The sequence below is a fragment of the Harpia harpyja genome, chromosome 1 (genome assembly GCF_026419915.1).
Source record: "Harpia harpyja isolate bHarHar1 chromosome 1, bHarHar1 primary haplotype, whole genome shotgun sequence".
Taxonomy (NCBI): Eukaryota; Metazoa; Chordata; class Aves; order Accipitriformes; family Accipitridae; genus Harpia; species Harpia harpyja.
The window spans coordinates 85390262-85405321 of NC_068940.1; the positions used below are offsets into that span (position 1 = coordinate 85390262).

The 15060-nt window shown below is 40.7% G+C and overlaps 1 protein-coding gene across 4 annotated transcripts in view; it reads right to left on the reverse strand.

The window, feature by feature from the left end:
* Nucleotides 1-11660: 11660 nt before the first annotated feature.
* Nucleotides 11661-15060, reverse strand: part of FAM171A1 (family with sequence similarity 171 member A1) — a 90851-nt gene continuing 87451 nt past the window's right edge. For all 4 annotated transcript variants that reach the window (XM_052803146.1, XM_052803156.1, XM_052803135.1 and 1 more), the window contains one exon: nucleotides 11661-14797. In XM_052803146.1, the coding sequence (XP_052659106.1) occupies nucleotides 13096-14797 (1702 nt within the window). In that variant the 3' untranslated portion in view covers nucleotides 11661-13095. The remainder of the gene's footprint in view (nucleotides 14798-15060) is intronic.

The window sequence follows — 15060 nt, forward strand, 5'->3', positions numbered from 1 at the left end:
CAGGGGACGGGGCCGGGCCGGGCCGGGTCGGGTCGGGGTGGGGCCGGGCCGGGCCGGGCCGGGCCGTGCCTTGCCGCGGGGGGCTCGGTGCCCTGCCCCGCCCCGCCCTGCCCTGCCCCTCACAGCCGGGCGGTGCCGCCTCGGGGCCCGGCCTCCGTCCGACTCCCTCGTAGCCGACATCTGACCCGCGCCCCCTGACTTCCGCGGGCCTCGGGTCCCCGCAGGCAGGGCGCTGCCCCCCCGCCGCCGGGGGAGGCCCGAGGGGCAGGCCCGGCGGTGGCCGTCCCTGCGCCCTGGGGTCGGGGCCTGCAGGCAGGCGAGGGCCCGCTCGGTGGGGCGGCAGCTGCCGGGCCTCAGGAGCCTCGGAGCGCGTTTTGGCAGCTCCCTGTGTTTCCTTCTCACGCCATACGTACTTCGACGCCAAAGGTGCCGCTGGTAGACGCTGCCGAGGCTGCCGCGGCGATCCCCCTCACAGCCGTGGCCACTGGTTCTCGCAGCCCTTGTTTTCCCGAAGCCTTTTGTATTTCTGCAAGCTCCATGCTAGAAAAACTGGAGTTAAGTGGTAATGGTTTGAACCCAGGAAAACAAAGAAAGAGAAACTCGTATTAATTATTTGAACTCCCGTGATTTCCAGGGTCATATCAAGATTTCTGGCAGAGATTCAGAATTTCTGAGTGCGTGGTTTGGCAGTGTTGCCAAACATCACGTTAAAACATAAGAATAGTATGCATTGGTTGTAATTTCTCCTTACCCCCACTGCCCTCTTGGAAGTCATTTAATGTGAGGAAGATGCTGCTTCCTTGCATTTTGATTTAAGGTGGTGATTTGGATTTCTTTTTCCTATTTTTGATTTAGGGTGGTGTAATGTTTTGCTCTATCAGATATTGTGGGTGACACGTCAAGTAAAAGATCTCACTGGCCAAGCAGAAGACAGCTAGATGTCTCTCCAGCTGTGCCCTCGCAGTCAAACTCTGCACCTATGCGTATTGAGCACCAGCCCTGGGCCGCTCTGTGTCCCACTGTGCTTGGTCCTTTACAACATGCAAGTTGCCACAGGAACTTGTAATTCAAATGCCTAAGATTCTTGAAGAATCAAAGGCAGACAACATAATAATGAAAAATCCAATGCCCAGGTCACCCTTTCAAGCTGTATGTCGTTTGTAACAATTCTCCTAAACTACCTACCAGCTTCTCTTGGTCTAACCAAGTAGTCACTTGCATCATCCAGAAAGTGCTGCCCTCGTGCTGCCAAATAATTACTGAATATTTGTTTCCTGCCGCAGGTGGACTTGGGGAAGCCCTTCCTGCTTTGTTGTGAAAGGACGGAAGGAAAGACAATTCTGAATGGGTAATGGAGTATGGGTTTATCAGCTGTATAATCTATTACGTTACACTCTGATGTCTCAGGACTAGGTTCAAACCTTCAGTGACTGCTATGTATGCTGGACTTCTATCATCTGACCGGTATTTTCTGTCTTGACAGTTTTGAAGTACTAGCTGCGGTGACTGGAAAATTCAAGGGTACTAAATCAATAAAGCTAGAAAATATTCAACCAGCACGTTCCAAATAAAATAAACTGTAACATAGCACATGTATCTTTAAAACCAGCAGTTGTTCCTGAATATGGCTAAATTGTTAAGGTGGTGTTGATCTTCCACAAATGAGTGAAGGGAGAGAGAAAAAAATTCTAGACAGGTGGCCTACCCTCAACTATTGCAAAACTGATGGGAGGCTTGTAATTAACACGTGGCCAAGTATGACCTCCCAATGTGAAGCCATCACTGTAGTTCAGAGGGGAAATGTGCCTACCGTGTTACCACAGTTTGAAATGACCTTTAGAACTAAACCTTCACTCAGTTGTAATGTGTAGGAGAGAAAGAAAATCTCAAAACAAAGGCACAATACCCAATAGTTTTCAATAACAAAAAACAATCGTGAACAGTGGCCCCATAGCCTGGAGTGAAGTTAATCCAGTGATTACTAATGATTTTTTTTCCCCTCATAATAATGTGTAGGAGAAAGTGAAGAACAGTATGTCAATGACTAAACAGCTATATTGAATCACTGTGTTGGAGAAACTGTCAGTTTAACCATTTTCTGTCCTTTACCACAATTTTCCTCACTTCATTGAGCTGAACGGAGTATAGGAAGCCTGGCTCCTGACTCTTTGTGCAGTTCACAGAGACAATAAGAGAGGCAATACGAATCTCTCCCAGCAAGCTATCACTTGCTGTCCCTGCTAGAAGGTCTCCCTGGAAGGGGGATCAGGCAGAGTATAGCTGCAGAATGGCTGCTATTCTAGAGTTCATAGCATGCATGAAGAATATCCTCATGGATATTACAGTTTATCTCCTGAGAGGCGCAACAGATTATACTCCAGATTCCACTGTTACAAGGCCAACTGACAACACTGAATTGTGCTCTGCATTTCGTGAATATGTTACTTTTGCTTATGCCACAAGTACAGAAGTTGACCAGAAGTGAGAGGTATGCATCTGTCCTGCATTGAGGAATTCTGATGTAGTTTTGCATTTCTGAAATTACCAGACAGATTCCCAGAGTGTTTAAATTCACTCTACAGACACTGCTCAGCAGTTGCACTACTTGATAAATGTTAGCTATCACATGTATAGATGTCTTCCCAAAATAGAGCAGCAAGGTGAAAAAATGTACCCCTGAACTTCAGGACCCCACATGTTCAACCACAGTGAGTTAATGGAGTATGTACCACTAGGACAGTAAGCAGCATGGATGGCACCTGATGTGCCCAAACAGGCTGTCTGTGGGCATCTGTACTTCCAAGACCTCTGTTGTCGCAGGTGGGTATGTCCAGGAACTCCCCAAACTGCTGCATACAAGTGATGCAGACATAACCCACGCACTCGCACCAGTCTAAGCAGACCATCAAAAGCTATCAGAAATGTTTCATTTTAAACCTAGCAGGTAAAGAGCCTGTGTTTGTGAAGATGTGAATTTAGTTTTTAACTGATTAAGAAGACTTCTTCCTAGATGTACGGGGAACATAAGAGCCTTTTATTTTATGAAGATTAAAAAGAAGAAAGCACAGTTGTTTTACACAAAAGGTAAAAAATGAATAACAAAGGAAAATAGACTTCCTAATCAGGAGATACACTTCACTTAATACTAAACAGCATATCATGAAATCAATTAAAATAATTCCAGCATTTGATGAATTATTCATTGGTTGGTTGGTTATTTTCATAGGTCTCCTTAGAGCTTTAGTAGTGACTCTGGGTTTGCTGCTAGATGTAGCCAAAATATCCAGTTGCTTATGGCAACAAATTGGAAGAAAACAAGAGAGAAAGGTCAGTGAAGCATTACAGATGTAGCTCTGCCTCGCTGCTCCCACCACTGTCAGCCAGCAACGAACAGACCAGTGTATAGGGGACCCTCTACACCACCATAAATCTCAGCTTTCTGGATCTTTCCCCATCCTACTTCTCTTCCCAGGTTCTGTCTCTCCTCTGCTTTCCATAACAGATGCAGTCATGGGTCTGTCATGGCTACACAAAATTAACCTGTGCCAACAAGTCTGAGAGGCTTTGAGCCACCTTGAACGTAAGTATATGAGTATAGGCCCAGATCCACAAATGGACTTTGGTGTTGCCATGTTTAACTTTTTCCTAGTTGGCTCCCACAGCAAAATCCAGGACTCAAAATGAAACCCTACAAACACTCAAATACTTTGGGCATTTCAGTGGCTGCCATGAGTTCAAAAGAACCCTAGGCTACTGAGGAGGAGCTGTCTAAGGCTGGTGGTGAGAAATACTGAGGATTGGGAAGCCTTAACTCCCAGGGCCGTACGCAGCTTTGTCCGATCTTGCCTGTTGGATGAACCATCAAGTGAGACTGTGTAGTACGTGGTCAGGGTCATACCCTTCTTCTCTTTGCTCTTCTGCGACTTGAATAAAGCCAGCCAGTCACTGATACAGTTTCCCTCAAGCAGCCAGGCATAATCCAGACTTGTTTACTTGCCTAGTGATACGTATTAATTACATCCCAGTGAGCTAGTGATATATATCATTCAGACTATTGGCATCATTTGATTAGTCTATGTGTTCTGAGTATTAAACACTGCAGAAGAAAAGTACCTGAAATTTCCATGCAGTCATAGGACTGCTCCTAACTTTATACACCACATTGAAATATTCATGGCATTTATAATTTAAAATAGATTTAATATTGCAAGTAAATAATAAACAACTTGGTGTGAACTTTTTGTAGTCTTGTAAATCGGAAGCAAAACTGATCCAATTTGAAAATTAGCTAATAGTTTAGTGTTTTCTCTATTTTCCTAATATTTAAAAAAAAAGTTATGGAGCAAACAAATATGTTTAGACTTTGCCTTACACAAGTACCTACTAGTACTATCTCTCAATGATTTTTTTTATTGGTGGCTCTCTATGCTGAGAACTTAAATACTGCCTTCTTTAATCCTGAATGAGATGCAAGGGTGAGAGAATACAGTTTGAAAATACACTGAACAAATGCACCAAAACAAATGTATATAGATGTCACAGCTAACAACAGAATAGGTAGAAATGGTTAGGGAATGAAATGAGCTTGTGATCCCATATGTTGCACACTTGTATCCATGTGCGATCACGTCTCTGATCTTTATGGTTTGTCTCACCCACTGTACATCTTTTTAGCCTCCTGCTGCATACCACACTTCGTGAGCTTCAGCCTCGCCTGTCTCACACAGCCCACTTGCTGCTGGCCTGTGTTGGCTGCAGCATTGAGACTGGGGGACAAGCACTCTCAAAACAGCCCGCTCTTTCTGCTGCACTCTGATGTTCAAATTTTTGTTGAATTCTGTTTTAAAATGCAGTTCATACCACACCTCTTCTATTTTACATCTTACCTTTTGCACTGAAGCATCTACTTCTCCATGCTGGTGCCTGCATTGGCAAGGGCCGCGGGCTATACAGCATTAAAAAAGCATTAGACATTTACATGCATATTGAAAACATATCGTAGCATTAAAAAATGTGTATGATAAATACAAACCCTCATGCTTAAGGGTATAAGTGATAAGGATAGGAAGACTTTTATCCTGTGGGGTTATTATCACTAGCAGAGATTTCTTCCCCAGTTTTCTGATGCATCTGTTTTTGATGATTGTTGGAAGCAGGATACAAGACTTAGATCAAACACAGGTTCAAACTGGTTCCAGCATTGCAATTCCTCTGTTCCTAGGGTCTCTAGCCCCAAAAGGTAAAAAATAAATAAATCATGTTTTACATTAAAAGATACTTAATAATCAGAACTGACTTTTAAATAATGATTATTACAAATATATACATATTTTGCATTTCTATGTCTATTTTTTTTCCTGTCTTTCAGACCCTTCTCAAACTATATATGTGAATGAGAATTAGTGGTGACAGATGTATTGACAAAGACAGTGTTGACACTGGTGCTGCAAGAGCTCTGACCAATACTCAGCAATTACTTATGCACATCCAATCTCCAAATCAATCCAATTTACTCCTGTCAGCTCCTAAATCAGTTCTCCTATCAGCCTTTTACAGTTCCCCTGTATCAATGCACCTGCTGTTCCCTCCTCTTTGCAGGGAGGCTGCAGGTACAGCCAAGTGCTTTCTTTCCCTGATTCTGGATGGAGGGAGAGATAGATATGTGAATTATTCTTCATCTCTTGACCGTTTCAGTATTTTTCCAAAATGAAAGTTTTCAGTTTTATTTTTGTCTCTTTCTGATAGTTCTTTATCCCCAAACAAAAAGGGGCTCTTTCCTGTGATAGATGTACATTTTTTCCTGCTAGAGTGAAGAGGCTACAGCCTGACTACAACTCTCAGAGCATTTGTAACAGACTAGAACTATTAGGGTGCTCCTGTATGTCCTGTTTGCCCTAGAGTATTTAACACTGTTAGACACCCTGAAATAGAGACTAGAGCCTGGAAACCCTGAGAATATCGAGGAGGATAGTTCTCAAAGTTCAGGTCCAGAGAAGGAAACCTAAAAGTCTGGCTATCCCCAAACAAATGGTATGTCTATCCAGTACTTTATTATTCATTACCTATTCCCATTAGCATAAACCACTTTTATTTGGAAAGGTGTTCTTCCAGGCTTCGGAGATTGCAGTCTAAAGCCAAGCAGACCTTGGATGAGAATAGTATTTTAGAACAAACAGAATACTCCTTGTGGTGACAACCTGCTCAGGGACAGTATGTTGTTAGATGCTCTATTTCCCACATTTCCATGATAGCCAACAGAAGATCGTCTCCAATGTTCTGTAGGTTGCTCCAACTAGAAGTATCCCATTAACTTACAAATCAGATAAATGGATAATGCCAATAAAGGTTCTGCATACCTTTCTGGTTGGTTAGAAGCAGATTAACAGCGTTGTTCGGGATGCACACCTACTGCATGGAGAATTACAGTGAATTAAGAAGTGTCTCATGGACACAATGTCTTCCCCATGAAGAAAAAGGGAAACCAGACTCTATTATAACTCTTCCATTTCTATGCAAAATTTTTGGAGATTTTTACAGTAAGATTTTACCCTTCAAAATTTTACAACTTTCTGCAAAACAAAAGCCTCTGTCAAATGTTGCAACAATTGCAGAGTAAAGTACTTAAAATTAGACATTAGACAAGCTTTAAGCACAAAATTTAGACGTCAGGTCTAGGCTAGTAGGCAAGTGTGAATAAATCTCATGGAAGTCAGGGGCATAGGCACAGCAGAAACAGCATCAAGCATGTCTTTGGCCCTGCAGTGTCAGACCACAAGGACAATTAAGTTAGTTAATACAAGCCTTTATGAGCTCTTCTGCTGGTTTTTCCAGTCAGCCTAGGTGAGCAACCTTTACTTTGGCATTGCTTGATGTTGAAATGCTGAAACTAGCATTTAAGCCAGCTTTTATATTAAATGCACTTACATACATGTGCACAGGCATGCATGCACGCACACGCATGCACATATACACATATATTTATGTAGGTATACTCTGCTGATTTCTAGGAATAAAAGACCAAATCCAGCTCTCAAAAGAAAAACACTCCTCACGCGGGGGAACTTGGCTATCATGTTCTGCTTTCCTCATTGTTATTGTGTTATTTATTTGTGTTATAGGATTATGAGGTGTTAAAATCAAGGCACAGCTAGTGGCATAGACACAAAGAGGCAGATAGCTTGAGAAAGCTCACCCTCAACCAACACCTACAAGCAGCTTTACTGAAATGTCATTAGAGTGTCACATTGCACATCCCATCAATGCTGGCCTCACAGCATGGCATGAAACTGAAGGTGGAATCAGGGGGCTGGGTTTATGGAAGGGGCATTCCCTGAAGACCAGGGAGAGGGAAGCCAAGACCCGTAGCCTCTCTCATCTCCAGGGGCAGGGAACACTGGGAGAAAGGCCCTGCCCTAAGCATCTAGGTAAGGGTAGTATGTGGGCACATCTCCTGCTGTGTTACTTTCTTTTCATGCAGGCTTTCCTGGGTTTGAGATGTGGTTCCAGCCTCTTCCTTTATTGACAGAAAACTTCCAGAAGAAATGTGTAGGGAATAGAATCTACCTGGAGTAGCTTGTGGCGCATATGCCACAGCCAGAGCTGTAAGCTCCAGCGTAAGAGTAGGACAATAATGGATTTCTACCCAGGGAGAGGAGAAGCTCAGGGGCCAACACTGCTGGGAGTGTGCTTGTGAAAATCAGGGGGGACTGGGGAGAAGACAGTCCTGACGCTTTTTTAAACTCCCTACAACCACTGAATCACCAAAACCCTTTAAAAACCAATGCTTGTAACAGGAGCCCTTTGAAACAACTTCTTCCAGCTTTCATACCCAACATCTCTTGCAGCAGGAATAGCCATTCCTTTGAAAGTGGGATTTCTCATCCCACAGCAGTATTTCAGGCACCATTTCCTACTTTTATAATATAAAATGGAGTGGCAGGACCATTCCTCAGTTGGGTTTATTCAGCAGTGCATATTTCCAGTCACGTGAACACCAAGTGCTTCTCTCCAGAATTACAAAAATAAACTGTAAACAAGTATTTCATTTGTACCTCCCTGTTGTCATCACATTTTCCTTCCCTGCGGCTGTAAGTTTCCAAGGCAGAAGAGATATTTAATGATCAAACAAGCTAACTGGCACTGTTTATTCCTAGAAAAAAAGCACATCAATAAAACAAGAGTACTTCAGTTAAGCGATAATAGACCAGGTACCACATTTTGCAAGCTAATAAGCTGTGGATACCAGAAGATTACAGCTAAAAAGAACTAGATACCCTTTCTGTTATTACTGTCATGTAGAAGACAGTACATGGTGTCAGTTTACCACTTGGAATTACACGACTAAAATAAAAAAATGCTCCCCTAGTCTGAAAATGGCACTTGGCTGCTGCCTACTTGTCTACCCAAAGCTCAAAATGGTTTGCAGCCTAGAAATGAAAATATCAGACATATCATGAAAATATTGTGTGTATATCTATCTATCATGATATAGGATATATCATATTATATAATAATCATATATCATACATATATATATATAAAAAAAAAAATGAGTAAGGTTAGCACTGAACCTGCCAGCTTACATTTGTCTGTAAGCAGAACAGGAAGAGAATAATAATTGAGTTGCTCTTATTTTTCTCAACTTTTGAAACAACTAGTAGTTAAAATTGTTTTAACTTTATCTAAAACCAAGGTGCTATTCACGAGGTGAGAGAACACAGGCACATTTACACTTGAGCACACTACACTGCCATCAGTGATGACGCATTTTGATTTGAATGGAGATGTTATGAGCTGGATACTGCCCCAGCTAAGAGGCTGGGCAAGGTCTCTCAAGCTGACAGTGATCTCTGCACTTGGACTGACAGCAGGCCCATGAAACAACTGATGATCCTGTGCCAGCTGCCTACTGGTGTTACTGAAGTTATAAACTGTGCTTATATTGAAATGAGAAACTGTGTTTTATACCCAGTATGTATGGAGAAACAGTTCAAACAGTTCACCACCAGGTGGCAGATATTCCGACTTTAAGAATTTCGAATGCTAAAAGGACCCAAACAGCAGCACTGATTCAAAAAAACCCCTACCTGTCACCCATACATTTTAGAAAAGCAAACTGACATTCTTCTTCTCTTTTGACCAAGTCCAAGGCTGTACTGGATGGATTCCCAATTCCATGCCCCATGCCCCAGGTTACAGCCTATTGATAGTTTAAGAGCTACTACGTTACAACAAATTTTAATCCTCAGATGAATTCTCGTTGGTTAAGAAAAAAATAATGCCTTTTTTGGTTCACTAGGGACCTTCCTAGAGAAAGGGTAAATATCTAATCCAATACTTGCTCATTTACACCTGTACTATTCTATAGGCCAAACCCTACATGGGATATGCAATTTCTTACCAATTTCAACCATGTTTGTTTAGGATCGTGATATAAAATTGGTCTTTCAGAGCATTCATGAATAGAATGAAGGGCAGAAAATGAAAATACTGCTAAGGTATTTCAAGAGAGCTTAATTCACTTTACTAAAGCTACTCAGTCCTTCCTGTAAGGGAGAAAAGCATCATGAGCAATTTCCAAATGGTGGGGTTTCTTGCTAAGCTGTTCATCTAAGCTCAGCACCACGATTTTGTATATTTGTGTAACGTGTTAGATTGCAAATGCTCTGAGGCAGGAACCATTTTTTCCCTGTATTTGTAGAGGGTTTAGCATGCTGGTACCCTGACAAAGCACTTAAATCAAATAATAAAAGGTCATTATCACAATAAGTCAAGGTGCTTTACAGACACTTTAATAAGCTTTGAGAAGCAAGTATTTCAGCAGGAACGAAGTGGGAACTGGGGGACAACCATACAGTGAATGGACTCTTAATGAGTGTATTAACTCCCAACAGTCCTAACATTTCATAGGCCCTATGATATAAATGGACTTTGGATAATAAAACCTAAGATTTAAAAAATTATCTTTACTCTTTCAGTCATTATCCATTTGCAAATCCTGATTGCGGATAGATTAATTGAAGACCTGTTCCTAGTATTTTTTTTAAGTCCAACATATTTTCATTACTTTTGTAAGCTTTGTCATTACAATCTTTTGCATTTTTTCCCCATTAATACTTGCCATCAAAAAATACAAAAACAACTGCTTCTCTAGGTTATCTTCTACATGGACTAAGATCACTTGGAGCTGCTGATGCCAAGACCTTTTCAAATTATACTTTGTTCTCTATGTTTTTTAAGTTTTATTGGTACTTGCTACACTGTGCAACTGCAAAATATAAGCAACAAAATTTCTTCATATTTTACTGAAGTATCTTCCTCAGTATGTTTACATAAATTAAAACACAGAACTTGTCACTGGACTGTAAGATTAGGCAAAGTGTGTACAATGGACACACTCTAATCTCAATCCGTTATCTGATCTGTGTTACTCTGTTCCAATTTCATTTAACATGTGGCTCAGATGTGTTGGATATACTGAGAATTATATTCCACAAACTATATATTCTGCAAAATCCAACTATTATATGGCTGGTGATATGACCGCAATTAAAAAAATGCTATTTTAAAGAAGATTTGCAAAATACCCACATTGTGTTTGTTCAAGTATATTTGCTGTATTAGGACCACAAATAATCAAACCTTCAAACTATGTGTTTTGAACATAAAACCAACACAATTAAAGAAACAAACCACTGCAATTTAATAGCAACAATCTCACTTTACAAGATAATAACGATGGAAACTTTGCAAAGGAATCTGAAAAAGAATGTAATTAAAAATGACAAATTTAAGACAACAGAAAGTTGAAAATTAAACAGCACAATAATTCTAGTATGCGGAAATTTTAACCAGAATGTTTACTTGATGCAGCATTGTGATTAATAAGTGACACTGTATTACCAGCACTTACTGACATCTGATAAATACTATTCCTTTAAAGTAGCATTTTTCTGTTCAGTGATCTTGCACAGACTGACAATAAGTAACCCAGATCCCAGAGCCAGTTCACATGTGGTCAGTAGCAAAATTTCTAAACAGAACAGGAAAGGACCTGGAACGCATGTGATGAGTAAAACATAACTTACTGCTAATATGGTGATTTCAATATTCAATGCACACCACAAATATTATTTTAGATTTCTTTCACAACATATACCACTTCCAAACATGGATCAAAGCAAAACAGAGGTGATGTGGCTTTGTGGATGGAGAGGAGCACTGGCCTGGGAACTAGGAAATCAGGATTCAGTTCCTGGCTTGCGCCCAGGCTCCCAGGTAAGACATTCAGTAAGACGGAAATTACAACACTGGCCTCCTAAGAAAACCTTGAAATCTACTGAAAAAAAGAGCAATGAATCCGAGCCAGGGCTTATTATTAAAGATCAAATAGGAACTATATAACACTTTCTCTGATCACTTTAGAGATTGCATAATAATTAACTTTATTAAGCATGACTGATGCTAATGCTGCATAAAAATAATTGGATGAAACATGATAAACTGCATGTGTACAAAGGATTCCACAAGAGTGGAAGTCACATACTTTCCCTTCTTTGAACCCAATTCATGAAGAAGTGAGAAGTGTGCAATAAGTGTGAGTATCCGCAGAAATCTCAGAAAGGAAACTGGTCCCACAGGAAGCGTTACTCCACAGAGAATTTTGGTGATACCAGGATTTCATTTCCAAAGTCTTCAGTGATACTTAAGCGAATAGTTACATGTTTATCAAGAGAGGGAGGATGCTTTTCTGAAAAGGGGTCTAAATTTCAGTATTGACTGAAGTTCAGGAGAACTGCATAAGAAAGTGTGTTAGTAAGTCACACAAGCATAAATATGCAGACCAAAACTGAAACCAAAGTATTTTTCTTATTAAATAACATAAAATATGTGATGACCACCAACAGAGGAAAAAATCCACAAAGATATTTTTTGCAGTTTATTTTCAATTATAATTTTTGGATAACCAAGCAGCTCTGTATGGAGAAAGCACAGAAGAGTCATTCTGGCACTTTTGGATAGTACATTTTTTTTTTTCATTCCAAAATTTTTCTAGACACATTCAGTCCACTTGCTCGGTCTATAGTCCATTTTATATGAGCATGATTAGCTCATATGATTCCAGAGGAAGCTAACAATATATACAGTCTATTCTTGGCTATTCTGGGCCCTTTAAAATGTCTTCTAAGTCTATCCTGGCTAAACAGAATCCACAATATACATGATAGCTACAGAATATACTGTATTGAAATGAGAAATGCTCAGCACAAAATGGGACTCTTGGCATGCAGCTTAAAATAAAAGGTAGAAGTTCAGAAGTTTATAAAATCCCAAATGGGGTCAATTAAAAGGAGTTACCAAAAGAAGGGACTGTTCATTGTTACTGTAAAAAAGGCACTTTGAGTAAATGGGACCAGAATTGAAGGAATCTTAGTCGACACAAAGTTCAGTTTGGTTTCATAAAAAGGCTTCAATGCTAAGGGATGCTACTCAAGTTTCCTGCAGTTTCACATTAAAATAAATTGCTGAGTAGTTTATAATAAAGGACATAAAATGTTTACAACCAACTTGTAAAATTAAGAAAAGCATAGTATAAGCAAAATATTACTAAAAGCAGCAATGCATAGCCTTTCATTGAGATAATGCACAATTTTGGACACCATGTGTCAAACTCTTGTTTTTAAGATACTTTCAGTAGCATTATCAACATAAAATTGGCCTACAAAACAAAAGCTTTACCAGCTCCCATTCATAAGGAGATTGAGGTCATAAACCAACCAAAACAATTTGTCAGTATTTTCAACATCCTGGATGACCAATATCAAGTATATGGAATAACAATCACACTCTTTGTGCAGCTATCTCACTGGAGGCAGCTGTTAAATCAGAGGAATGATTTTAATTCTTTTCTAACATTTACACAGTAATGCATTTAAGTTCTTTCAAATGTTGCTCACCACAGTTTGTTTTTCTCTTCTTTCCACAAAAAAAACCCCAAAACAAAACAAAAAACCAAACAAAAAAAAATCAAGCACTTCCACAGAAAGAATATTTGGCAATTTTATACTCCACTGAATGGTGGATTTTCACAATAGCTCACTTAAGATTGAAAGTCATTAGTGGTCTTTCCTCTCGTTTCTGCCAAGGACTCTTCTTATCTTCACCTTGGTCATCTTCCTCATCCTCCTCATCCTCCTCATCATCTTGAACAGATGTTCCATGTTCAGGACTAGTTAATGGCTCTGGTTTGGTATCCACAGTTCTTGTTTCCTCCTGCAGGCTGGGCAGCTGCACACCGCTTCTCTTACTAGTGCCTTCTAGTAGACATCGTAGAGCATTGTCCTCAGGGCTACAAACTGCTGTTCCACACTCGCTGCCACTTTGGTCCATATCATCCAAGTACACAAGTTGTGTGTAAGCTGTGCTATCTGAAACCTTCCGCTCTCTCTGCTGGTGCTCTTGCACTGGTGGGTGACCCTGTGGTGCAGACAGATGATCTCCTCTTCCCTTTCGGGCAGATTTTGGTTCATTCATGTCAACACCGGAGTCCAAACTGGCATCGTTACTCCCGTTCCTACCAGCTCTTTGGAGGTCGATGTATGAATGTCTAACGTGAGCATTTGAACGTCCATCTAGAGAAACAAACCATGCTCGAGGATGAGGCAATGGCTTTCCACCTCCTAACTCCATCAAAGCCTTTTCTGTAAGAAGCTGCACTTCGCTATTCATTTGAGCCAGGGATGCATCATTAAGTGAGGCAGGAATGGAAATAGATTCAGACATGGAAGCATTTTGTTGACTCCACTCAGCTGCACCTGCCTCCTGCAAATGTTGCTGAGATATTGCTTGGGATGCTAACTGTTGGGGTTGCAGCTGTTGTGGGGGGTGTGGAAAAAGCCGTGCATGAGGGTTAGGAAGCTCAGCCTGAAGTCTTTCTATATCAATCTGCTGGTCAGCTGGGACAACCAGTGGCTGGCTAACAAAAGGATGTTCTCCTGGCAATTTCATGTAATGACCTGGGATGACCAATGCAGGCAAAACTTTTCTGTAAACACTGTCATTGACTTGGTCAACAGAATTGCAGCAGATTAACTGACCTGGTCGAGGGAAAGATGTAGGTCTTTCAAGGTGATCAACTGAACGAGACATCATACAATCAGTAGGTCTGCAGTCCAGCAGCTCTTTTTCAGGGGCTGAAGGTGTGGGGTATATTTGTTCCTGAATATTGTATTTACTTCCAGTAGCAATATGGTTCATAGATACTTGAATTTCTCTCTCTTGCTTTTCAAATAAAGGCTGAGACAGCATAGCATTGTAACTTCTCCTATACTCATCTTTGACAGGGGACTCATAGCCTTCAGCTGTTTCTGTAGATTTTCTTGTCTTTAAAGGAAAACTATCTGCTGATTTGTGGTAGTCTTTTCTCAGAGACCCACTGGGGGTCAGGTCATCCAAGGAAATTCTGCTCTTGTCTTTCTCCTTGTCAGAGAGCAGTTCCTCTCGGGAGCTAAACTCCTGGGAAGTACTGAATGAGTGTTTGAGCATAGGTGTATGCATATCTGCTTCTCCACTAGGCGATACCATCTCCATGTGGACAGCACTGATTAATTCCTTTGCACCTGAGTTTTCAGTGTGTCCATTGCTAGCAACGGACAACCCACCAGGAAATTCTGACTCGCGACGTGAAAATATTAAATTTATATGGGACATTGAGGTTGCTTGATCCTTCTTAGAAGTGTCCAGTGCTGTTGAAAGTTGCAGTTTCTTATGATGCTGACGTGGTCTTAAACATTTCCTTCTATAAAAGCCGGTAACAAAAGAAGTTACACATTTGTGACTGTTGTACACAGAAACAAGAGCAGCAAGTGTGCCTTAATGGGAGATTTTTAGGCAGTGATTAGTATTAGGGGAACTGAGCTTTTATTACATAACCTAACAATTAAAAGCTTATCCTAGCAGTGAAGATAAAATTAAAGAATAATGTCAATTGGGAAATATCTCAAGCACCAATTACAAATTTGAGCAAATGTCTGGAGGAGGCAAATACAAAATCACTCATTA